Source organism: Hydractinia symbiolongicarpus, chromosome 12, assembly GCF_029227915.1.
Source record: "Hydractinia symbiolongicarpus strain clone_291-10 chromosome 12, HSymV2.1, whole genome shotgun sequence".
Lineage (NCBI taxonomy): Eukaryota > Metazoa > Cnidaria > Hydrozoa > Anthoathecata > Hydractiniidae > Hydractinia > Hydractinia symbiolongicarpus.
Window position 1 is genome coordinate 15,835,171 of NC_079886.1, and position 27,357 is coordinate 15,862,527.

A 27,357-nucleotide genomic window follows, 5' to 3' on the forward strand; every position below is an offset into this window, starting at 1 on the left:
GCTAATTAGTTATTTTCACATTTGGAGCTTTAATTAATGCTAAATGTTTCAGCAGAGGAAACTAATTTGTTTTATTTGCCTGCTGTTTGTATTTTTTATGCTTGCTTAATAATGTCCTGAGTATTTTAAAATTAAAATAAGCAAAAAACCCTGCTTAGTAAAAAAAGTTTATATACCTTTTTTTCAGCTCTCAACAACAAGTACTAGTGCATGTAAAGCCTTCATGTAAGTTATAACAGCTGACCTGCCAGAGCAACTGCTTAATTAAAAGACACCAATTCTTTTTTGATGCTAAAGTGGTAAAAGCAAAGAGGCTCTATTCACATTTTTTTTTAATCTAGCATTACTGGGTACCACTAAATGGCCTCACTGGAAGCGAACACACTACCACAAGGTTCTTGTAATAAAAAAATTAATTTCTAACTTGATATGTTTCTATAGGTTTGATCTTTTAAACAATCATTATAAGCATATTATAAATTTTATTATCTTTTGTTATAGCTATAATTATAGAGCATATCCCATCAATTATTAATCTTTAAATTATTGGAATGATTAGTTTTATAGAAAATAACTGTCCTTAAATGTGAAATAAAAGTAAACTGGACAGATTGCATAATAGGAAAGTAATTTTGAAAAGAACATCTGTGCCTTCAAATTTTTACAGTTTTTTAATATATTTTTAGTTTTCTATGTTTTACTTAATCACTAGTTATATATATATTTTGATGAGCAGATTAAAAAAAATTGTCCAAAGTATCTACATAGTTTTGTAATTGATTTACATGATATCTTAGATTTTACAGTTAAATTACACTTACATCGCCTGCAACAATGGCTGAAAAAAATGAAAAACATGGCAAGGAAAAAGGTGTTCTTGCTAGAACAGCTACATACACAAGTAAAAAAGCACGCCGCACAACAGCAAAGGTAATAAATCTACTTTACATACCATCTATAGATGTCTACTATGCTCACTACTATGATATTGAAACTCTTTATTAGCTTAAGCAACGAGTTGGAAAAGGAGACGAAACAAAAGATGAAGTCTTTGATGAGTTTGTTTTGAATTTCAATAAGCAACAGGTAAGCCAACATTTGGTGTGCAATCATTAGCAACAACAGTCTAAGAAAAGTTTTTATAAGCACTGGTGATTATTTTATGTGTTGCGAAATGTGAAACAATTCTAATTAACAAGGCTGTGTGTGTATGCTTTTGTTTTTAAAAACAGGCTGCTGCTACTCGTTTATACACAGAACTAAGAAACTATCTGCGGTGTATTACAGGTAATTTGGTATTATAACTGGTACTATGTGTTGTTAGGGTTTCTTGGAAAAACATAGCAAAGGTTCTATTAGGGATACTGAAATACACAATCAGTTTAAACTGACAGTTTATATGGTTGATAAGAAAAATTGATCATATAAATGATGGATTTTTATGTATTTATTTAAATCCTGGAAAAATTTGCTAATTACTAAGTAACTTCTTCCTTAAGAAATTGTTCGCTTGCCGTAACCCTGACTCGTAAAAAATAACTCAAGTCGGCCGGTTAGGGAAATTATTTTTTTGGTCCTCTTTCCAGACAATAAAGACGTGATGTTATACAGCAACTACATAACAGTTTTTCTGAGTTGTTCACGTTCCTCACACCTACTTGAAACCACAAAATGTGTCAAAGCATATGATAACTTTTGATTTTTGAATATTAAATTATGTCAAAAGGAAAAATTGTCCCATAGGGACTACAACAATGAAAATAATTAAATAACAAAAGCCGTACAATTCATCGATTCACCGCGCACTCTTATTTCTTTTTGTTTTTTAATAACAAACTATAAAATTTCCAATCAGAGAAACAATAGCGGTATTTCACTCAAAAAAGCTTTGTGATTTAGAACGATTTTTACTGCGTTGTGCTTGTTAAGCACAACGCAGTAAAAATCGTTCTGCATTCTTGGACAAGCACATTCATTCATTTTTTTATTCTTTACCCAATGTTGATACAGGTGAATAGGTGGTGGATAAACTAACAATGGAACCTTCAACCTCGTGCCCGGGATTCACTGCTTATCGTCCAAAAAAAAGTGCTAAAGGCAAAAGAAAACCACACGGAATAACTGTGTGACTACCAGACAAATCTGTCACTTTATCACTGGATATACTTACGCAGTTTTAAATACGAATGAGCCTGGCACAGGAGTCGAACCTGATGCACTTATTTCGTGAGTATACCTCAAGCATAGCAACAACAGCAAAAAAAAAAAAAAAGATTTGCGTAAATTTCACTCGTTGTCAGTGAAAAAGGTCTGAAAAAAAGAATTTTTATGTCCCCCCGACACAAATTTTTTTCAGTCGGCGCCATTTTCACGATATCGGTCGGGTTACGGCAACCAAATAATTTTTTATAGATGGCCTTATTCTCATATTTGTTGAAATAATCAAGAGTGTGAACCAATGTCCTCGGTACTAGTTTGTTCTGTTGACGTGCTTTGTTTTAGTTACTGTCAATTTTTTATGGTTCATTGCTATATTGGAATTTGCTGAATTTTTGTTTATGTTTGGTCAAAGGATTAATCTTTCAACACTGTTGATTGTTGTTATAGCCACTCAAAAAAGTCATTGACTTTGTGTGTATCCCCAAGATCTGCAAAATTTGTTATATTCAGGTCAACAAGGTAGAACGGCGAACAGCGTACGCTCAAGTTTCACACCTTTTTCTCAGAGGCGGTAGTTGTTTAAAAGTGGAAAGAACATATGTGCTTATGGGGTGTGAGAGCTATCTCGGGAACTGTTTGTTCTCACAGTGAAATTCTGGTCTAAGCTCCCTTAAATTGCAGATTTTGTTGCAAGATGCAGCAAAATTTATCAGTGGCACCCAATTTTCTATTTTTGTTTGTTTTCGAAAGGATGTTATATGTTTTTGTTTGCAGCAAAAAACTGTGCACTGAAGCGTTGTAGAAACACTCTACTGCTATATTTTTTCAAGGTATTTAAAGCTAAAAGTTGAATTTGAATTTGGCATTTGTCACAATATGTTTTGATGCAGCTTTTTTTTTAAAAAAAACAGAAAACCTCCTCAAAGTTTGTTGAGAACTCAATGCCTTTTGGTAACTAAAAAGTTAAAGAAAGTGTGGAATTTTTTACCTTAATTTTACTTTCGACAATATCGCTCTGATAAATTCAGTGTTTTATGGCATTAGATTTACTTATTTGTATTCAAACAGCAGTAGTGTTATGTAGACGCCATTTTCAAAGTCTTAGCGACTTTTTACATTACGTGTGAAGCAGGAGTATTTGATATCATGTAAAAAGCTACACGTTTTTAATTTACAGAAAACCATCCTGTGTGTAGCTATGCCGGACTGAGTACCAGGGCTTTAAAAATTAAAAAAATCTAGGTATATATCTTTTCGTGTACCTTTAGGTTCATTAGGTGCCAGAGCAGGTGCCTCGTATTTTCGTTCACCTCAAAACCTTGTAGGCACAGGCGTGTACGCCATTACAGCATCTCACTGAGCATCTTGATATCAGTTGTATTTTTTGTTTGTTTGAAATATTCATAATTAATAATATGAACATGAAATAAGCAAACAGTTTCACAATATTTTTGTCTTGGTTAAATTGAGTGGCGCCTGTTCCTTGGTTCACATGTTGTTTACAGTCCCTTTTAAAATTTGAATTACGCGCATTACAATGGAAGTTTTTATCTGGTTTATCACTGGTGAGAAGACGAGAAAATTGAACTTGACAGCATCAATTTTTTATGTGCACATTTTTTTATGTACGTTAAGCAAAGTTTAGGTGCAGGCTTATGAGGGTTACCTAATTTTTGATGTACAAAATGATCGTTTAGTTTGAGCATGCATAAAATTGGTGTAAACAGGTTTGGTTCATCCATTTAAACTGATCCGTTTAAACTGATTCAAAATTTCAGCCTTAAGGGAAAATTATGAAATATTTTGAGATTTTTCTTCTAAAATGTTTTCCTTTTAAATTACTACAATTACTATGTATTGTACACTATGCTTTCAATCATTCTGGTTAAGCAGCAAAGGAAACAAATATTTAAAGCTATTGTTGTCATAGTGATCTAATTCTCACAATGTGGAAAGTTCCTTTTTTGCATACAGTGGAAACTTATATTTCTGTGTTCAGTGCTTCTATTTTAAGTTAAACTTACAACCAAATAATTTTTGCCTAGGAAAATTAGTTCAAAAACAAGCTGATTAATTGATCTAAAGACACATTTTTAGTCATCTTTTTGTTGTACTGGATCCGGCGAACAGTTTAATTAAAGCGAAACTACTTAGAATTGAGTAAAAAATAACAAAGCATTTTTAGCACAGCCCTTATAAAAAAGTTCAGTAAATGAGAACCTTAAATGTGAAGGATGTTAGTTTATTAAATTAATACAAAAAATACACTTGAAAAATCATATTTTCCTACGAGTAACATCAATCTTAAATTTTTAAGATCAATCCTTTATGTTGTGAAAAACTAGTGTAAAACTAGCTGTTAAGAATATATATTTTGTTTTTAGTGTGGTCTAAGTGTACGTTATATTTTTAGCCATGCAACTTGCTGCGTCAAATTTTGGAGAAGCAGTGAAAGATGTTTATGAAGATGAATGGTCCGGCAAAGAATCCTTAATACAGTACTTTAAAGTAAATAATTCTTTCCACTCAAAATACCTATAATAAATTACCTTATCAGGGAATAAAAAATTGGAGGGAAGGGATGGAGAAATTTGAGGAAAACCTAACTAATCTCAAATTATTTATTTTTTCCTGACTAAATGCTCAAGCTAATTATTTAAGAATTAAAATTTATTAAGAAAAAACTTGATTTTGCAAGTTTATTCCAGACAAAAAAATAATTAATTATGCAAACTTTCATCAGTGATTTTGAAGTTGCTTCACCTAAAGGTTTCAACAAAGATATCATGAGCAGCTAAGCACCAGGCCAAATAACTGCCCAGTTTTTATTGCTTTTTCAAAAACTTAAGTGTCCGTATCCCAATATAAGTCCCATAGTTGTTTCAACATGTAGAAAAAGAACTTTTTCAAGTGTACCATTTACGTTTATTGTGGACAACATGTTATTAGTCATCCATGTTTTAACTCAAACATACTACTTTAGGATGCAGAGAGCAATTGGAAGTGTCTAAGCTCTCGTGTAGCAGAAGAGATATTGGAACCTCTTAATTCATATCAAAAACCTTTTGCAGATGTGAAAGTATGTGTCTTTTTCATAAATATTTTTACATATGTGACCATTACAGGGAATTTGATAACAAGCTATAATTATCGATAGCTATTTAGCGATAATTAGTTAAAAAAACAATGAAATTATCTTTAAATAGAAATTACAATGCTAAGCTATATTTATCACTAATTTCATTTGTTTTCGCTGCCCATATAGATAATCGCGCAATATGGCTAACACATGCATTTTATAGCTAATTATGCGGAAAGCAAGTAAGACAACATTCTGTTAATGTTTGTCGATTAAATAACTTGCAAAACACCAAAGATGGTTTGCTTGATGTTTTCATAAATTGTATTAATACTTTTTTTAGAACTGTGAATATAATTTGTTAGATTGCTGTAAAGCTATATAGTGATAAACAATGCTAAGCTATATTTATCACTAATTTCATTTGTTTTCGCTGCCCATATAGATAATCCCGCAATATGGCTAACACATGCATTTTATAGCTAATTATGCGGAAAGCAAGTAACACAACATTCTGTTAATGTTTGTCGATTAAATAACTTGAAAAACACCAAAGATTGTTTGCTTGATGTTTTCATAAGTTGTATTAATACTTTTTTTGGAATTGTGAATATAATTTGTTAGATTGCTGTAAAAAATAACATTAAAATAGTCTCTTTAAAATTTTTTTGTTCTGCAAAATACTACACGCTGTAAATATGCAGCGCTGTCCAGACCCCTTTGTTTTAGATTCTTCTTTTGGATACAATGGCTGCGCTGGGAAACCTTATTAAATTAGCTTACTACTTTATAACAAGTGAGAAACAAGTTTCTTTTTGTATAAAAGTCTACGCCAATAAATTTACAGCTTTTTGAAAACTAAAATAAATCTGGGCTAGGGGAGCTAGCTGGCCTCTAACAGTTCATTGGAATAATTTTAATTGTTATCGTTTAATTTGCCAAACTTTCAGTCAGAAAAAATTATATTATATCAGCAAATAGAATAAGAAAATACTGCTTAAATGCAGATTTATGCAACCAAATTAGGGGGTGTTAGATTTTTTTACTGCTTGCATGCCTGGAGATTTCTTTATGTTACACAAAATTGCTAATTTTTTTTAGCTCGTGTGTGGTCATTCTGTAACTAATTTTTCCCATATTTTTTTGTTTCGTGGCAATGGAATCATATATCGGACATTTCATTTATGAGAGATGGTGTCGTCAGAAATTTAATATTTTGATACCCAATTTTTGGGCGAAAATTTCATTGCATATTTCTTTATGGTGGAAAATAGTTTTTTTTGCTACAGAAAGCTTAATGGTTCCCATGGTTCACTCCAGAATTATATATTTATAGTGATGTGTTTTGATCGAAAAAATAAATTTATCCTCTTCTTTTTAGTGATAGTGAAGTTACCTAAAATTAGGATCTGTTTATACGTCAGCTTTTCTCTAGAACCGTTCATCACGATTTTCTGATTTTTTGCACCAAGTTATTTATAAATAAATACTAGGAAGTAACTTTTTTGGATTTATAGAAAAAATCATAATCGCACCATTTAGGCCAAAATGGTTTCATGAGTTTTGCTCTAAAGATTATCAATAATTTTTAGTACAGATCATTATGTACAAATTTTGTTTGGTCTTATATGCAGGAAGACTTGATTATTATTATTTGTTCTTCAGATTTTTTTCACCAAGTTACTTCTCAATAAAGCCTAGTAGAAAGTGACATTCTTGGATTTTTAGGAAAAAAAAGGTTCTATTTTAAGCCAACAACCCAATATTTGGCACCTGTAATCTAGCAACTTCGAGGCTAAATTTGTGTTTCATTACTTTTTGCTATAAATAGGTTTAAAATATTATTGCAGATCATTATCTACAAATTTTATTTGGTCCTACATGCGGCCTCTGGTTTCAAAATTAGCTAAAAATATGGTTTTTCACATTTCCCTAAAATTGATAAAATATAACCTGAGAAGAGAAAATTATTTACAAATATTAGTTTTAATTAATTTTTGAAAAAAAAATATACTACCACCCAAAATTAACCATAAATAAGGTTTTAATGTTTGTCTTCAAATTTCATTCTTTATTCTCATGTTTCATAATCGAATGTGAGCATTAAGATTAAACTAAACTTGTTTCACTGTACAGAAATATTTTTGATATAGTTTAACATTATTAGTAAGTAGCACTATTTAAATTTTAGAAAATTTGTCTTTATTTTACATATTTTTTTAAAAAAAATTGGTAAACTTCAAAAGTGTTAAATTATAAATTATAACATATCACAAGGAGAGTATTTGCATCCCTAGTTTTTGCATTTTACTTCACATATAATATGAAATGGAAATGTTTATGTTTAAATTATTTCCTCATGATGGTGAAATAATTTTTAATTTTATAAAGGAAGAAACTGTTAAAGATAGAATAATTAAAAAAAATAACTTTTTGAGGAAACAGCAAGATTAAAAAATAATTGTCTGAGGAAACAATGCAAAGAATTCTATGCTGGGAAACACACTCTTCCCCCGATATAACTTTCACGTCCTTCACCACTTTCTTGTCTGACTTTCTGACCATGAAGTAATCTATCTGTGTCCTACAGCCACCTGACTCATACGTTATCAGCCTATACTTTGTCTCTTACTGAATGATGTGTTGTAAACCACCATGTCCGTTGCCATTCCAAACTCAAGCAATCTCTCCCCTTCCTTATTTCTGCTCCCAAATCCATAGCCTCCATGCACACCTCTATAACCTTCAGATGACTTCCCAACATGACCATTAAAGTCGCCGCCCACCATGACAAGTTCAGTGTCTCCAAACGTTAATGTGACTGCTATTAACTCATCATAAAACTTATCTTTATCTTCCTCACTGAGTCCACACTGTGGAGCATAAACTGACAGAAAAATGACAATCCTATTACCTATCAAAAACTTTATCACTTTAATACGACTATTAACATGCATAACATCTATTACTTTTTCTACCCACTTCTCTGCAACAGTTTCCTGAAGTAAGAACTATATAAAAACGCGCGCCCTGTTGAAGTAAACAAAAGCATAACTATCCACATGTTCGACGGCTATCCTCTTGCTTTATTCTCTAGATCATGATCCTGTAAAAAATAAAAATTATCCTGACTAAACCTAGCTAAAAATCAAGGTAATTAGATAAACTTTCTTGGTCATTTTTGAATCTTCTGTTTGCGTTCTTTATCCAGAAAATATTTATCTAAAAAGAAGAAATTAACACATATCAAATATCCCCAAAGTCCCAGATTGGCAATTAGTTTTATTCTGAAATAAAAACAAAGCTACATAGCTAGCGTTTTTCTTAGCTAACGCCACCATTTTATGATTATAATTTATTCAGCAATAAATTTGTAAGAGATATAGCGGTAAATTTAGCGATAAAATAGCCTTAGCTATAATTAGCGATAATTTCCAATAAATATTAACATTTATCGATAATCCTCTTACTGTTAGCGATATAGGCACATCAATAAGTGAAAATCGCTATATAACTGTTATCAAATTCCCTGGAATCGTCACATATAAGGTTTTCTGTACACATAAAAAGCCTGAAACACCTGAAAAATCAGGCCTATTTGTAAATCTGAGGGATAACCTGGAAATACCAGGAGCAAGGTTGACAACCCAGTCAAATACTTTTTATTTTTTACTAATTTTATCAGGAAAGATTCTTTTTAAATTCACTGCACTTTAAGAATTTAAGCTCTGGTAATATTGTATCTATGTTTTTTTTCTGAATTTTTGCCTTTTTTAATCATTATGTCACAAAAAATAATTATTTTAGTACTTTTATTATACATAGATGTTTATTTAAATCAGGTGTGTTGATAGCAAAGGAAAATAGCTTTCACAAACTCAAGAATTTTGAAGCCTGTTAAAGTTACTTATCACATCTGTGTACAAGACCAATAATGACAATTTCATACGTTTACCATGCAAAAAATTGAGATTGAGGTGCTGCTCTTCTAGACGTTTCTGGCTACAGACTGTTTAATAATTTTTACGAATTAAAAAAATCGATCACATAAAACATAACAAGTGATTGTTCTTTATAATCGTTGAATAAAACTATGACATGCATTTCCATGCCCCCCTTCATGCCATCATATTTCTCTCGTACGTTTTAATATTGAATTTCCTGGCAATATGTTTTGAAGAGGACTTAAATTTGAACTGATTATGTCTGAAATTAATTAGTACATGTGAATTTCTTTTTCAAATTATTGATGAAAATATCCACGTCATATTTTAGCATAAGATACACAAAAGGGCAAGAAAACTAGTGGATTATGATCACTCCAGACATGCTGTAGATGTAAGTGTGAAATGGTTGTACTTTCACAAACTGAAAATTTTTAGCACACGATTTAACAAAATCCTATGAAGAAAGTGTGTCCTCCTTATCTTCACTTTTCACTTACTCTAGACTCTTCGTGCAAAAGGTGCAACAAAATCAAGTGATGCGAAGAAACTAAATCAGGTAAAATGGCTGACACGCGGCCTTTTAACAGAGAGATAGAGCAAGAAGCAACTTTAATTTTTGCTTCAGGCAGGAAGTAAGGAACAATGATGATTGGAATTCTCCCAGTTGGTGACTAAGCTACTTATCACTTACAACAAGAACAGGAATTCTTGTTTTTTGTCTTGAATATTTTTTTTTATACTTGTTACACTACTTTGTTACAACCTTGGTATAAAAGTATAAAGAGAAAATGGGAAACTGAACAATTATTTAAAATATAAAATTACAGTACTTTGTCAGTTTAAAAGTTTTCCTGTTTTATCTTGTATTACAATTCTCATATATTAAGGTATAATTTTGTAACCCTCTGCAAACATTATATATTGTTCTAATTTTATCATAGGCAGAGGAGGAATACCAGAAAGCAAAGGACGTTTTTATTGAGTTAACTTCAGAATTGTACGAAGAACTACCTGCTCTATATGATAGGTATATATAGGTCTGTTTATTTGACAGATAGAAAACTTTACGAAAATTGTTTCACGTAAAGTTTTCGCAGAGATCTGGAAAGTTTGGAAAGTTAGATAACCAAGGTTTAGTGTCAAGCTGAAATCTTAAAAAATTCAATATTATGGTACGCGTTTTATCAGCAAAATTATACTTAAAGAAGTTGCTAATAACAAAACCTGTGCAGACTCAGCAGTAAAGAAAGACTGGTGATTGAAGGGGTCGTGTTAAGAACTCTTCACTCTTATTTTAGCCGCATTGGATTTTACGTTTCCTGTTTTCAAAGCATCTTTACCTTGGAAGAGGTTTTCCATAGAGACGCATCCGTTGTAAGTTTATCATGTTGTTAGGTCTAAGCAGGCTAGTGAGAACTCTTCCATATTTTTATAAGCTTGCTTATAAAACATTGTGTTTTTCTTTTTTTTAGATTAGACATTCGTTAAATGACCTGATGGACCAGTTAATCACAGACTTTTCGGCTGGCACGTATAGTACGAGAAAACCTTTCTCAGCTGGCCTGTATGGAGTTATTTCCCTACTAAATACATTTTTTTATGATAAGTGCCCATAACTTTCTTTATTTAACTGCTTTCAAATTTGCTGGTTGGTTGGTTAAAATATGCGGAAAACTTAGCCATAACGTTTCTCGAAATTTATGTTTAGTCTTGTCTGAGTTTTAATCGAAACAAGCTGAAGCACATTTCTGTAATCTTTTATTCTGGTTACGTATCTGTATGAATGTTTTATCTTTGAACCATACGTTGTAGCGACATTTGTATCATTATTGGTGTCGTAACAGAGAAAACTGCCTCTCACGAAAATAACTTTTCGATGACACTGCTAACGTATTTTCCTGAAGCGAGAAATGATCTTGCAAAAGAAAGATGTATGTATATAAGATAGTCTTCTTTTCTTTCAGTGAAACAACCGGCACAACAAGTGAAAAGGAAGATACTGATACTAAACTTTCCAGTGGTAGTCTGGCGCAATTTTATGACGTTGCCGTGCCGGGAAACGATCCAAACGTTAGCGTAGATTCTGTAGATTCCCCTCGCAACGAACAAGCAGCAGAAAACTCGACAGGGGAGAGCTCGACGTCAGAAAACGCGACAGACGAAAACTCGATGGCGGAAAACACAGTGACAGTAAACCAAGTACCAAGATATACGACAGCAGAATCAGAAGCAGAAAAAGATAATATAAACAATGAAAAAAAAGATGAGCCCCAAATAGAAGTGCCACATCAACCAGTCAGACCTGCACCTCGACCGCCACCCCCTGCACATTTAGCACAAGCTGCGACGCTGCCAGTAAATAGCACGCAAAATTCCGTTCCCCCAAGTAGACCTAAACCTCCGCTCATAAAAAAGACTGAGGAGAGGGAAAGTGGTTCTCAGAACAACGAAAACATCGTAAGTTCGAACGTCTTTATATTTATCAATTAATATGTTAGTTTTTTGGTAAGCAGACCTGATATCTCTTTTCGTGTGTTCGTTAGCGTTGGAAAGTAGCCATTTCGAAGCCACTGCGATTTAAACTATTACTAAATGCTTTAACTTTAGGTTTCTTCGACGGTCATTAATTCGGATAATAATACCGAGCCACACTTGGAAACAAGTGAAGAACAGTATGAGGCGAAGGAAACAAAATTTAAGCCAACTGTCCCTCCTCCACCGCCTGTAGCGTCTGTATCTGCAGAGGTGCCACCGGCAGATGAATTAACTCAAGTTAAAGAAAGTGAAGCCACTACGATGGAGGGAGTAACATCAAACGTTATAGCATACAAGAATAATCTTTCGCCAACCAATCCTAATAAAAACAATCTTATTGTACCCACCTCCTTGTATCAGGTTTGTTTGTTTATTAATTTTTGATTTGTTTTGTTTAATTTCAGTCTACTAAGCCTAGTCTATCTTTCCGTGGATAATAATTTTTTTAAAGTTCGCCCTTTTTAGGTGATTGCTACTCATAAGTATACACCGGAAGATGAAGATGAACTCTCATTTGAGAAAGGAGAAATTATTCATGTCATTCCTTTTGATGATCCAGAAGACCAGGTATGCAATGGTTAATTGTTTTGCTTTATATGACCTAGGAGGATGGAGAGAAAGAAGGTGGCACACCTTTTAAATTTTTTATCACATAAGGTCGTCTTTCAAATGATTGTAAAGTTTTTGGCGGTTTAGCGCATACATTATGTGGCATTTAAAAATACTGAAACTTATTTCGTGTACGATCAAAACAAAGTTAATTAAGGTTAAGTAAATAATTTATATTCTCCTCATGGATCAAAAATATGGCGAAAATTTTCTAACAAAAAAGAGTAGCTATGTGCAAACAGCTTTAGCAAAAACATGTGGTTATTTAGAGACTCGTGTAGTTTTTGTGCTAGCACTTCCATGCATAAAGCATCTAAAAAGCCAGGAGTCAAAGAAATTTGGGGAAAAAATAAGTCTACAGTTCTTTCATAAATCATCATATTTTTCTAAATAAAACATTTGCAATATTGTAACATACAATATATAATTGTTGGAACAAATCATGCTATAAGAAGCTACAGTTTGGTAAATGGCAGATGATTATTAATATAAGCATTTTAAGGCCTTTGAAGGGAAACTAAGCATCCGGTTAAGCCAGCAGTTTCTTAAAATTTTGATAATTTGAAAATGTTTTTCCTTTTTTTACCGTGAAAAATCTTTTAAGATCAAAAGGCAAAAGCTTTATAAACTGTGTTTTTATAAAAAATGTTTATAACACGTAGTCTTAGCTAGCAATTCAGGTTACAACCTCAGTAAGGTTTGTGATAAACAATATTCAGTATGAGCTATGCATCCCTTACGATTTGGGAAACCATCCTCAGCAAAAGTATATTTTATTTTACAACTAGACAACAGCCTTATGTTGTGGAGACCAATCCAACAACGTCTTCAGCTCTCACAAAAAATATTTTTTCGTTGTAAACAAACTTAATGCCAATTCAAGTATCGCCTCATAACTGGGAATTGGAACCTCCACAAACAAAATATATAACAAAAAAAATGAAAGAAATTGTATAGACTAGTGCCTAGTACACGTCTTTTTCATATATTATATATATTTTTGTGTTCAGTTTGGATGTTTCTTAAATTTAAAGAAGATTTCCTAAAAATTGTAGAGTCAAACCCCTCTGTTTTATACCCTTAAAAAATCAAGATTCGCTTATCTATTTACGTTTTAAGATTTCAAAATATTTTACCAATAATCTCAGTTTCGACTTACCAGTCGATGTAAGTTTATTATAGACTATATACTTCGACCATACTACTATTATACTGGTAACTATAGTCTACATAATTGTAGACTATAGTTAGTACGATTTATTGAACTTAACTCAAGAAACAGGTCATTACCACAGCTCATAAAGCTTCTTTTACTCATTTAAAATTAAAGTTAAAGTCAATGTTTTGAATTCCTTGCCAAATAACCTGATTTCCAATACAATATTGTTGTAATTTCTTACAACAAACACATAAAATATTATCATCTTTTAGAATGCACCCACTGTGATCTCTTAAATTTTCTAAATGGCTGCCTCCATATTGATAATGCTATAAAATTGATGATTACGTTTCGAAATCCGGAATCTCCAACATAGAAATTTCACAGAAAGTTGCAGAAAATATTACTTTATCACATATCTAGCCTGGAAAAAACTTTGCCTGTGCTAACCTGATCAGTAAAGACCACTGTTGTCCTCCGACAAACTTTAAAATAGCGATTTTTAAGTTATCCGCAGTTAAACAGTAAGAATAAGCAGTCATCATTTTTTCATTAAAATTAATTCTTTGGAAATTGAAAATGAGTAGATAGATGTTTACTTCCTTCTCTTTTCTGTCCTACATACGACAGATCTTTTATTTTTGCTGACGGGGTAGATTCTTTTTAGTAATGTGGTTTAAAGGAGGGTTTGGGATATGTGTTATAGATATTGTAAACATTGTCACATTTTTTGCCATGTTAGCTCCCCCTGCATCACTACGATGTGACCCTACTTCTACTTTTATTCTTGTGTCGATGACTTTGTGTAATGCCTTCGTCGTCGCATGCGCTGCCGTTGTTGTTACTTTTGTGTTTCATATTTTATATTTCTTTAACGCAAATAGTTTTCGCAAATAAAAATTTTTCGCGCCCTGGGTGGGAATCCGTCTATGGTTAAGTTGGTAACTGTTCTTATCATTTTCCAGGATAAGGGTATTTTTTTGATTTTGTTGCACATACTTCCGCATTATATACGGGTTTTTCTTTCAGGATGAAGGCTGGCTGCAAGGTGTTATGGATTCAACGGGTTTTGTAGGTGTCTTTCCAGAAAATTTCTCCAAAAGACTGTAGTTCAGATTGTATGCAAGCAGATATTTATATTTTTTTAATTGTGTTTTTTTTTGTTTTTTTTTATATATATACAAGTAAAACTGTAATAACCCGACCATCTTTCTGTATAGGACTTTCTATGAATTTTAGTTATTTTCTGTGTTCAATTTGCTTACAGTTTTTGTTCATAGTTATGTATTCCAACTGTTACAAAAGTATTACGTAGAATGTTCGTCTTATCACTGTTCTTCGGGATGTAAAGAAACCTTTTAATCTGTAAACATTAGGGTTCGAAAAAGCGATTGACAGAAATATTACAAGGCTTCCTACAGGCGCTGGGAAATTTCTTCAAAAAACCTTTGGAAACTTTGGGAAGCCAACTATTTTTATCGAAGTCAGGAACAAGTCAAGATTTTTTTCATGTTGAAGACTTTATGCATATGTCTGCTTTTATTTTCAAGAACTCTTTTCTGTGTTGCTACATTGGACGTTTTAGAAGTGCCATACGCCTATTTCCAATCTTTACGCTCATTTATACAATACACAAAATCAATGGCCAAAATAAGTTTTTCTTCAAATTCTTAATCCTTGAATACGCCCGTTTTTGAAAGACTTTTTTAGCCAAAATATAATTAGTTTTCCAAAATTTAAGTTGCAGTTTGTGGTAAGCTTTAATGGTTCATGTTGGGAACCGTTGTGTAGCCCAGTTTATCCTCTTTCTAAAACTGAGGAGGCACTTTTTAAGTCAACCATGGCTTTAGGAGTTAAGATGCTATAACTGGGCTGTTTTTGCCCAATGTTAGGGCGACAATATTATCAAGGTAATTTCTTTGCGCCATAATCACCTTAACTCTTAGCTACGTCTAAAATATCCACTCAATTTTTACTTACTGAGCCTACGACGTTAAAATTAGATTTATTTCATGTTTTTAATTGCAATTTAAACACGAAGAAATATAAACAGATTGTATACCACCTTCTTTATTCTCTTAAATTTGTCGTTATTTATTTATAGTAGAATTTTTAATGCGAATATTAGATTTAATACTTTGTTTAACAAAAATATTATCTTTCAACATTTCAGTAATTTTAAATTTTCTTTTCAGTTTTTTATTTTGTCCATAAATTATATTTACTGTATTTACCGGTCGATTTTTTAAATAGTCTTCGTGCGTGTGTAAATAGGGTCTTCTGTTAAGGCTTTGTATTTAAGTCGCAACTTAATTTATTTAATATCAACAAAGCTGAATTAGAGATTAGATGGCTTTAACCACGCTTTCAAAGATACATCTGGCATGTTATTTATCGTTATCATGCAGGTAAACATTTATCTAAACCAGAAAATTAGGTACTTTAAGGAAGAAACATTCGTGAATGAAAATTTCGCGATTTCGCGATTTATGGCTAAATGATGAAAGTTTATTCCCGTTAAATATGCTGAAATAATCGCGAATGTTAATTTTCGTGATTTTGTTTTTTGCTCTGTAATCCTCCTATGGTTCATGTAGTTCACATTAACCCACTCTTTTAATCGATCCAAAATCATATGTATTTTTGCTGCTATTTTAATATTAACTTTACATATTATTTCAAGACATTCAAATAATTATCATCACGCGCGAAAGTTAATTCTTGTGAAAATCATTAAAAATTCGCAAATGTAATTTCCCTTCAACTCGCGTTTCTTCTCTAAAGTATCTATATTCGCACTTTTGTTTAAAGGGCTATGGATCGTTTCGTGTGCACAAATCTTTTTCCCTCTGGCTTTCCGAATTCAAAACCTATGCATGCGAAAGCATGTTAAATGACGTAGCTAGCTCGTGTGCTTTATTAATAACAGTTGCCAGCCTTCGCCGTCTTCCCATCTTCGTGCGTGTGAACAAGGTGTGGAAGATTTGTGTTATGTGGAGTTTATTCCGATTATAACCAGTTTGTATATAAATATTTTTTTTCAAAAAAAGTAGTAGTGTTAAATTCTTATGTTTTTTTGGGCGAAATCCTGTACTTGTAAGTTTATTGAAGAAGCTGCGTGTAAAAATAATTTGAGTTACATTGTCCGCAACTTTTATTGGCGCGAAACGGGAGAGAATTGCAATTATTAAGCGCATGCACATGAGGTGTTATGGAGACGTTGAAGTTAAATAGGTAATCTTTTATGTTTTTTTAAAATTCTTAAAAATAAAAAAAAACAATTTTTCATATCTATCTATCCATCCATCCATCCATATGGGACGACCACTGTAATCATTCTTAAGCCTGTGAAACGGAGTGTGTTTGTATTTGTGATCTCCATTTTTGTATTTGCGTACTGGCATGAACAAAAACACAGAAATCTTGTAAGATGTGACAAAGTTTGGTTAAGTTGAGACGGAATTACTTGTAATATGAGATATCAGAATGATTTAACAATATGTTCGGTTGAGCACTTCAGAGAGAAATACTTGTGAACAAAATGAAAGAAGTTTTAGTTTACAATAATTCGACACAAAATTTTTAAACATGTTAAAATTTGCAAAATCTGAAAGAAAAGGTAATTTTTGTTAATTTTTATTCTCACATTAAAATCATGCTAATGCAGCTTCGTTTTTAGGTACGTTAGCTTGCCTTATTTTCATCTGCATAACAACTGCAATGGAGCCCTGTAACCTTTTTATTGTACTGGGAGGGGTGTGGGTGAAGCGTGTTCTCTTCGATAAGCCATAATTTTTGTTGTGCGTGGGATATAGTGCTGAAAACAAAAAATCACCTTAAATGCAGTATGCTATGGCTGTCCTAAGTTTAATGATATTTCTAAAAAAACTGGCCTTCCCATCCCAGGGCTCTTCTACGCCTTCAGATAATTTTACGAGGCAGAGAAACTATTATCTACATGGAATATAACACTGAATGAATAAAGTAAGTAAAAAAATCAAAGTAGATTGTATTGCGAAGTTGGCAATTGGTTTTTAAATAATCAAACGACCAATCTTGCAAGGTTGTCATTTTTGTTACAACTGTAGCATTTTAATGACTTGTTTCTAGAAACATTTTTCAAAAAATAATTACTTATATTGTTCTTTTTTTAAGCATGCACATTTTTCTAATAGGATTTTTCTATAAATTTACACGACCTAACCCCTACCTTAAAATGCTTTTTAACAAGGAGCCTTGTTAATTTACAAATCCTCGTTTACCTTTTAGTACTTCGGGATTTTGGCGTAGTCTTCAAAATTTAATAAATTAAGAACTCCAAGTGCAATGGTCTCGTAAAATGACGAGATTGATACCAATCTTTTAAAGTGCTGAGATATACGAAAACCAACTTTGTTTTAACAGTCAAATTTCGTCACAAGACAAAAATTCCACACCTAATATTGCACACCTAATAAATTGTCCAATCATTTTGTCAAAAACAGAAAACCATACTATTTGTTGCATCGGAAAAACAATTATTTTAGAAATCGATTGTTCCTTTAAACCATAGTTGATATAGATATAATATTTTTTCAAATCAAGAATGTTCGATAATAAACCTCCCATATGGAGTAGAATTCTGACGTCACATGAGAAAAATTCAATAATTAGTAAATACATACAGTGGACTCTCGTTATAGAGAGGTTGGGTTAAGTTGGAGTTTTTCCAAGTTTTTGTATAAATTTTGTATAAATGGCTAATTAAGCGTGATTTTTTTACTTTTTAAGTGTAAAATAAAAGAAGATGCTTTCGTGCTGAAAGATGACATGCATAGCGCTCTGCTGTATTTTAACCTCGTGCTCAAACCTTCTTAGATTTTTAACACAGCAGATGGAACCTGATGTAAAAAAGCCCTGAGATTAGGTTGCTATAACTTCTTTACAAAGTAACTAGAGGACAATGTCCGTTATATTTTAAAGAAAATCAACCTTTTTTTTCTCGTCATTAGATAATTCGAAGCACTGATATTTTAAAACGTAAATTCCCCACGCGGCGAACTTTCCAAAACGACCCTACAAAATACAGTACAACTCTATAACAAGGTCTACAAAGTTGAAATTGTCTAATAGAAGTGTAAACACAGCCTTAAAACGTTAGTTTTTTCGTGCTATGAAATTTGAGAATCCTGCTCAACTTTAAAGCACGAAACAACAGTTACGAAAACATTTATGTTTGTAATGATGCAGTTTGAGTCAGAAAATTATCATAGTAAAATTCAGTGTTTTTTCTTATTTTGTTAGTTTAGCCTAGCTATTTTGCTGTGGTTATTTATTGAAAAATGTCTCTTCTCATAAAGCCTAGTGAGGAAAGAATAAAATTATTTTCCTTTTTTACCTTTAAGAACATTTAAGTAGATTTTTCGATGCTTAGTTGTGGTGGTTGACCTTCATATATCTTATTTAATCAAATGTCATTTTCTTGTAGATAAAACTTCTGTATCCTCAAATGAATGTGTGACATATGAGGGAGGAGAGTATAAACGAACGGTCTACCGCCAAAACAGTTATGGTCTCCGTTCTCCTACCAAGAGTGAATATAGAAACGCCATTTTGCAGACTTTGGAGGATGTTGAAGTGCGTCATCAAATTCTTCCAGAAAATCAACCATGGTCAATGAGATGGAGGGATGAAACTCCAAATAAGTACTTTGCAGACCACAAAGAAAATTATTACGTAAAATCAAACGAATCCTCAGATCTTCATTCAACTTTCCGAGGAGGTTTCTACTCATCCAGAAACACTCGCCGGAAGACTAACTCCGCATCATCAATAGAAAGCTCTATGTCGGAATTAACTTACGGAACAATACAATGGAGAAAACCCGAAGTACCTAGCGATGAAACTAAAGGACTCACTGCTGTCGACATTGCTGAACATTTCTCTCCTGTGACGCATAGAAAATGGGTGTCAGACTTCGGTTACTACGACACTTCACCGTCATATTCATCCGACATGAGTCTGGCATTGAACAACAAAACGACGTCAGAAAGCAGCAATACATCGTGCATTATGGACGATAACGAAAGTTTGTCATCCAACGATAGTTCACTACGACAGGCTGGTTTGTTTAGATTCAGTGGGATGAGAAAACAAGTCAAAAGAGTGTGTCGTTTCGAACGAAAAAAGAAATCAACTATAAAAACTGAACTTAAAAACATGATGGTTCCGACGGAAGAATCGCCAACAGCGGATGAATGCGACGTATTAAATGTTGAAATCCAATTACCGACACATCCAAACAATAACAACGACGCGTCTCCTTCGCTTTCTGCGGAAACTCCGAAAAGCTCGTCAACGTCATTCTTAAACAGCGACAGAAGTTTTTCCGATGAAAGCGATGTCACAAATACGTACAAAGATTTTATCCGCCGTGTCCGACGAAAGTCGTATATACATCATACAATTTACGCGAATGACGGCGTCAAAGAAAAATCCTATCATAACAAATCCATATCGTTTGCGAAGAAGGGCCCGTATGTAAAAACCAAAACCAGCAGTGAAAATATTTGTTCTTTGAAATTTAATTTGCTCTTAAAAATATTCTCTTATCTACCGACGCCGGATGTTTGTCGGCTATCGCTGGTATGTCAGAAATGGCATCAGTTATATTTATCAACAGAGTTGTGGAGATCCATTGTTATTTTTAACATGCCACGCTCAAATATCGACGAAATATTAAATTTGCTACTTCAAAGACTTGCTTTTACGTCTGCGTATGCTTGCCTATGCGTCAAAACCGTACGACTTGACGGATGCGTCCAATTAACTGATGATGGACTCAATTATATCGCCATGCGATGTCCGGAACTTAAATCAATAGAAACAGCGTCTTGTATAAAAGTGACAGGTGTTGGAGTCGAAAAAATGTTATTACAATGTCCAAACATGACTTATATGAACTTCGCTGGATGTGACGGCATCAGCAATTTTTCATTTTTTCTGTCTGCCGGGATGACGTTCGGCAAACACGCATCATTCCTTGAAATGCGTTATGTTGATTTCAGTGAATGTACCTCACTTAGCAACGCTGGGTTAAAAAAATTTGCTTCGTGCGCAAGTTTTTTAGAATTCTTGTATTTGCGTCGCTGTGACAGTATTTCAAACGAAGGCATTGAAGCTGTTGCTAGAAATTGCACAAACTTAAAAGAAATCAGTCTAAATGATTGCTATAACGTAAGCGATGCTGGAATCAAAACACTTGTCAAATACTGTACTAATCTACGGTACATAAGTTTAGCTAAATGCGCAATCACTGACCAAAGTATTACAAATGTGGCAAAATACAGCAGGCAGTTGCGTCATTTAAACCTTAACGAATGCAAAATAATAACTGAAAGAGGAATTATAGATTTTTGTAAGAGCTGCGAGAAACTGCGTTCCCTGGACGTCAGTAGGTGCAACAACGTCACTGACATGACGCTCTACGCGTTGGCACGTTGTAAACGATTACGCCGACTTTGCATGAAAGAATGTAGCAAAGTGTCTGACGCTGGATTGAGAAAGATGGCTACGCATTGTCAGAGATTACAACACTTAAACATACACGGCTGCAACTTCACGTACGAGACATACGTATACATCAAACAACGATGTAAAATGTGCACAATAGAACACAATCGCGTAGATTTTTGTTAGAATTTTTTATCTACTTTCAGAGATAGATGAAAATTGCGCAGTGTGTTTCGTTATAAACTGCGCACTACAAGATATAAGTAATATAATTTTTTTCCACAGAGTCGTAATATATAGACATAATACAACATTTCTGTGGGCACCTATTTGTCCGAAAATAAAACCCTAGGCGTATGGATACCTATGATAAAACAAAACATATACAACATTTAAAGGAGGTTATAAAGAAGCCCACTTATAAGAGCATAAAGAAAGCTGGCCTACTTTATAAGCTATTTATATTTCTTATTTTGCCAGTAAACAGATTATAATAAAGTAGTACCTAGTCCTTCAAAAGATGGTACAATATTGTTGTTGTTGTGTTATCTTCTGTATTCCTATGTTTCCACCAAAATTTTGTGTGTATAGCTTGCTAACTAAAAATTAGAACTGGAGTCATTTGAAACTTCGCTATAGAACAATAACAATAACAAAAAATCCAGCCAATTTTAGATATAGCAGATAATTTAAGCCATCTTTGTAATGGATTTTAAAACATTCCGTCGGGAAATGGATATGGCCACGACAAATAACTTCTGTAACATAACAACGCCCGTGTTTTTTTATAAGAAACATAATTGGTTAAGTCAGCCTGGATGTTTCTTACATTAAGGTTTTTAGAGCTATTATATACCTATTATATACCCTTTACATTTTTATAAGGAACATATTTTTTTGGGTCAGCGTTGATGTTTCTTAAAATTATTTGCAAATTGCCCACAAATGCCTGAGCAAGAAGATAAATTTAAATCTAAAGTACCCTAAAATATACATAGCAACCTCGTTTCCAGGTTGATTTACATAGATTTTTCCGAAAGGTTTTGCAATTGTCATTTGTCATCAAACGATATAAAAGAGAATAGAAAATGAAATTTATCAAGAAAATGGAATTAAATCGAAAAGATAAAGATGCGAGAAAAAAAATATCTACATTAAATAAAATATTTTATGTTCAAGGCGGAAGAATGATACAAATGTTCTGAATATCTGTGCATTTTAACTAACGGTGCGTATAACTAATCATTGAATTGCTGTAAAAATTTGCTGAATATGTGTATGGCTCGCACGCCGGTGTTTATGCAGGAGGGAAATCTACGTATAGAAGAAAGTTATATTACAAATGACACACAGAACAGAAAATAAACATTTTACATAACGTATATTGTCTGTATTTTACCTTCGTTTATCTTACTGGATTATGCACAGTTTTTAGTTCCGTAAAATTCGCCTCAAATCTATTGGTTATGGTAACTGACTGTACATATTTGCATACAGATTTACTTCAATGTAACAGTATAAAGTGACTCGAGGTGAGATGTATAACAAAATCAAGCAAATGTCTGTTGACGGATATAAATACACGAATGCTGACAACAGCGCACCAGAAGCAAAAGAGACATGTTGCACTCCATTATGGCGGAAATGTCGTTGCGGAAATGTAAATAGAAAACTTTTAGTATCAAAATTATTTTACTACTTCTTTTGGTCAGCGTATGGTTCCTTCTTTCCATTGCTTGGAGTGTACTACAAACAAATCGGAATGAACCCATCTCAAAGTGGTTTACTTGTCGGATGTAGGCCTCTCATCGAGTTTATAAGCGCACCCAGCTTGGGTTCACTAGCAGATCGGATGAAGTTGCGTAAAGTGATGATTATATTTAATCTGTGCTGTTGGATTGCGTTCGTGTTCCCGCTTGGAATGATCAAACCATCGGATAAAACTTGTCATCGTTATATTATGTTGTCAAAGAACATATCCGAGTACTCATCCAAAGAAACTGACGAACTCAACGAGTTTTTAAATTCCAACACACCACAGGAACCGCAAATTCACCCCCATCGTAAAAGCAACGTCGTCTTCAGTGAAGACAGTATACATCAAGTATTCTGGGTGTTGCTATTTTTAACGATTGTCGGCGAATTCTTTGCGTCACCTGCTCCCACTTTAGCTGACACCGCAACATTAAATGCCTTGGGTGAAAATAAAGATAAATACGGTCGGCAACGTATGTTTGGTAGCTTGGGCTGGGGGTCAGCAATGTTTATAGTCGGCTTCGTAATTGATGCGTTACCAATGTATCAGGTGTGTGAAGTGAAAATCAGTAAAGACTACACGTACGCTTTCTTCTTTTTCCTTGGATATATGATTATAGCGTTACTCATTTCCACGCGATTTAATTTTAATGATGCCGACGACGTTGACGAAACGTTGCATGGAACTCCTAGAGATGTCGTAAATATATTCATGCAACCGAATTATTTTGTGGCTGTTTTTGCAGCCTTTTATGCTGGCTTAGGTATGGGTTTAACTCGAGTGTTTTTATTCTGGCACTTAGAAGACCTTGGAGCTCCACCTTCATTATTTGGTATATCATCCGCAGTCGATCATTTATCGGAAACAATTACGTATTTTTTAATAGAACGCTTACTTCATAAAGTCGGTCACGTGCAAGTGCTCTACACAGGTCTTCTAGTAAACTTTGTTCGTTTTATATGCATTTCGTACCTGGTAAACCCATGGCTCATAATACCGCTAGATATATTACAAGGATTTTCACATGCCGGTGTTTGGGCTGCATTAACAAGTTATTTGGGTAAAGCTGCACCCAAAGGCTACAAAGCAGCTGTGCAGGGTGTCCTACAAGGATTTTATTACGGACTAGGAAGGGCTGTAGGTGCCATAGGCGGTGGCATTTTTTCCCACTACTTCGGTACTAACTTAAGTTTTAGGCTCTATGGGGTAGGATCATTACCGGTTTTCTGCTTAATGGTATGCATTATTACTTTATATAACCGGAAAAGAAAAATGCAGGCTAACACATTTGCCCACCAACAACAATATCAAGAACAGCAACAAACGCAACCGAAACCAGACAAAAAAAATAAATCAGTAAATACCGATTCAAATAAATCAAACTGCGAAGAAGGTAAGATTACCGGTAACACGAGTGATGATATTGTAGAAATACCACATGAGAAAGAGAGTGAAAAAAACACTTCAGATCAACATGCACCGTTGATGACTTCAGAAAAGTCCGATGGCGTTGAACTTTAAGACACTACTTTATGACTGCCTCTCTTTGCATGTTAAAATTACTCAATGTAAAAAAGACAAAAACCCTGCAAAAAATGTTGATGTTAAAATTTCAGAAGAATTTTGTAACTTGTTGTTATATTTTTTTATCCATTTTGACACTAAGCCTCAATTTAACGTCTTGAAATCAAAGAAATAGTTTGATTACATTTTAATGTTTTCACACATGTTGGTGGAGAATATACTTAAAGGTTTTGCGAAGGTTTTTCCTGCCAAAATGTGTAAACGAAATGTAAAATATTCAGTTTACCAATACATTATTTTCCTACACATATATTTTGTTTATATTTCTTTTATGTATATATATATATAATATATTTATATCTTGCATAAAAAGTATATGGTTTTGTCTTATGTTACCTTCTTATCAATCCAAATCCTGTAAAGAAAACTTCCTACTCTAAACCACAAACAGAAAAAGTTAAACAGCAACAAGAACACAAATACATTTCATCCTCGTTCGCAGAGTTTCTGCCTAATGTCAGAGCCGCTATTCGCTTAAACATTTAATGTCAAAAGCAATAAAAGCTGGAGACGAGATTGATTTAGGTGACTGTGACTAAGATAACAATGTACACGGAGGAGGTCGGTAATGTTGAGTCAAGTAGTATTTGAGTTGTCCACTCTCGCTTTCTTATACAAATAAAAACATTTTGTATATGTGAAGAACGATCTAAGATTGCATGGATTCTAAATTCACAAATATAATTTTACGCAAAATATGTACAGACTTTGGAAAACCTTCTGTACAGATACTCTCCCACTTGGTCACAAGGCTGGTTTTTCTAAAAGTAGTGATACCAAAACGGACAATGTTAACTTCGCACCAAATTGGGCAATGAAAGTAAAAACATTAGTGTCAGCTGTACAAACAAGTGTCCGCTTATTATCACACGCTACCATATACGCCACCATGCATGTCACCATACGACTTACCAAGGGACCATTAACGTTATATTACTACGCACGTTGCCGTCAAGTTTTTATATAATCCCCTAACCTAATTTTATATCACATATTTATCACAAAGGTAACAGTAAAGTCTTAGACACAAGCAAGTGTGCAGTAATTAGGACCGTAACGGGAAGAAAAATATGGGATGTTTTCCTTATGTTATGCGTGCTAAGAAAAAGTCCGTATTTAAATCCACGACCATCTCATCCGGAAATGAAAACTCTGTTGGCAGGAAAATATTGCATGCTGCTATGCTATACACAACCCCAATACCCCAATACACGTATTTTTTGCACATATATTTTTTGTATACGTATTTTTTGTATAGACGAGCAGACGCAAAGTACTAAAATCTAAAAGATTCTTCAGCGATTTTGGTTTTAACGATATTTGATATGAGACATTTTGCATCGTGTTAATAATCAGGGCCGTAGAAGGCACACCAAATTTCATTTCGGGGGAAGGAAGGGACGCACTACAGGGAAATTTTGACATTTGCACCCTCCGATTGGGAAAAACGCAACCTCTGCGTAAATGTCCTCAACATTAACAACGATGGACAAAATTTTAAAGGGACCTCGGCCCCTCGGACCGCTAGGTTGCTACGGTCTTGTAATAGAACAGTTTCTTTATTCCTGATATTTAAAAATTTAGCCGAAATCAAAAATTGTGAATGAACACAAGTAATTTATTAGCCATACTCTGATAATAAGCACCGCAAGTAGTTGAAAATCAAGTTGCTTAAACAGATATATATATTTATTCCTTTTGGAACAACCTGTGTTCATTCCCTCCTTCAAGACTCTCCAATGTAAATTCCCCGCGTCCTGATGCTGGTTTGAGGGTTATTTTAGTCCGTGAACGAGCGTGAACGAGTTCCTCCGAGGGTTAGCATTGGTGACTCCCCATATCCATCATGCTTCTTTGATGATTGTTTTAGTCTTGTGAACGAGTGTTAACTCCTGAAGGCAAATCGTTAACATCGGTGAATCACCATTATCCGACAGTATCCGACAGTCTCCGCGGGTGCGCAAAACCTTCACCGATAAATAATAGAATGTGACATTCAGTGATATTCTAGCGCAAGTGTCAATTTCTGTCCGAGTTGAAAAAAATAATATATAATAAATGTGTATCAACCATAAATCTGTCGAAGGGTTAAAAGGCACGAAATTCTCCTGTAAAGGAATGTCGAAAAGGCAGAACGAAGTAACATGGTCAAGGTACATGGGAGCACTGAAAGGCAAGCTAGATACCGCTAAAAATGTAGGCTTCCGGGATGATCACGTATGGCTTAATAGCCATTTCAGTGAAGGAAGTATGCAGGAGAGGAGATTCAAACATTTCGAATTTTGATTTATGGTGGTTATATATAATGCAAGAATAGACATAAAATAAAACGATGAAAGAACACTGCGATGATTGTGTATGTGTTCTTGATGAATATGATAGATGCAAATGTGGTAGAAAATTTATGGTGCAAGGTAAAATATTATGTCAGCATTGTTGTCATGATATACACATGAATATGAATATATATACAATGGTGGTTTTTGTAGGTGCTTGACGAAAAAATGAAAAATAAAAAGTATTGATCAAATTTTTTTCATATAAATAAAAGAGATGCTTATCGAAAATGTAAACCTTGAAAACCTAGTGGTGAGTGATTTCATACAAGCCAACAAAGGTAAAGATGAACTGTTTGTGATTGGTTGTCATGACCAAGACGGCAACCTATCCCCGTTACCTATAAAAATCTACTCCCATGGTGTCTCTCAATATAGTCCAAATTCAGCGTTCACCATGTCGTTCGATCTTGGTGATTATCCTGAATTTTTAGGAAAATATGAGGAAATCTTAAAAAAAAGTGGAGTGGGAAAGTAGGGCTTACTTCACCAACCTAGGTGTGAAGAAAGATCGTTATATCAACCCTAAACTCAAGGAACTTGAAGGTAAAATTAGAACCAATTTTCATAGGAAAAAGATACCGCAGGAAGGTTGTGAGTGGCCATCATAAAAATGGGAAGTATTTATAGACAAGGGTGAAACTATTACATCCAAACTTATTTGGAAGAGTGTAAATATAAAGAGGTTGATGCTTTATGGA

General features: G+C 33.6%; 3 protein-coding genes across 3 annotated transcripts; all 3 read left to right on the plus strand.

Annotated features, from left to right (window-relative positions):
• Nucleotides 1-438: 438 nt before the first annotated feature.
• LOC130621590 (bridging integrator 2-like) lies at nt 439-14,664 on the plus strand. The gene is made up of 14 exons (XM_057436897.1): nt 439-930; nt 1,006-1,086; nt 1,233-1,287; nt 4,574-4,668; nt 5,144-5,239; nt 9,515-9,577; nt 9,689-9,742; nt 10,128-10,213; nt 10,485-10,560; nt 10,659-10,750; nt 11,151-11,643; nt 11,794-12,081; nt 12,187-12,288; nt 14,519-14,664. The coding sequence occupies exons 1-14, from the start codon at nt 835-837 to the stop codon at nt 14,597-14,599; spliced, it is 1,758 nt and encodes a 585-aa protein (XP_057292880.1). The 5' UTR covers nt 439-834; the 3' UTR covers nt 14,600-14,664.
• Nucleotides 14,665-15,365: 701 nt separating this feature from the next.
• On the plus strand, nt 15,366-21,813 carry LOC130621589 (uncharacterized). Its single transcript, XM_057436896.1, has 2 exons — nt 15,366-17,108; nt 18,957-21,813. Exons 1-2 carry the CDS (start codon nt 17,078-17,080, stop codon nt 21,164-21,166), a joined length of 2,241 nt encoding a protein of 746 aa, XP_057292879.1. The 5' UTR covers nt 15,366-17,077; the 3' UTR covers nt 21,167-21,813.
• Nucleotides 21,814-22,162: 349 nt separating this feature from the next.
• Nucleotides 22,163-24,560, plus strand: LOC130622540 (major facilitator superfamily domain-containing protein 6-A-like). The gene has a single exon (XM_057438000.1). It carries the CDS (start codon nt 22,518-22,520, stop codon nt 24,255-24,257), a length of 1,740 nt encoding a protein of 579 aa, XP_057293983.1. The 5' UTR covers nt 22,163-22,517; the 3' UTR covers nt 24,258-24,560.
• The last annotated feature ends 2,797 nt before the right edge of the window (nt 24,561-27,357 follow it).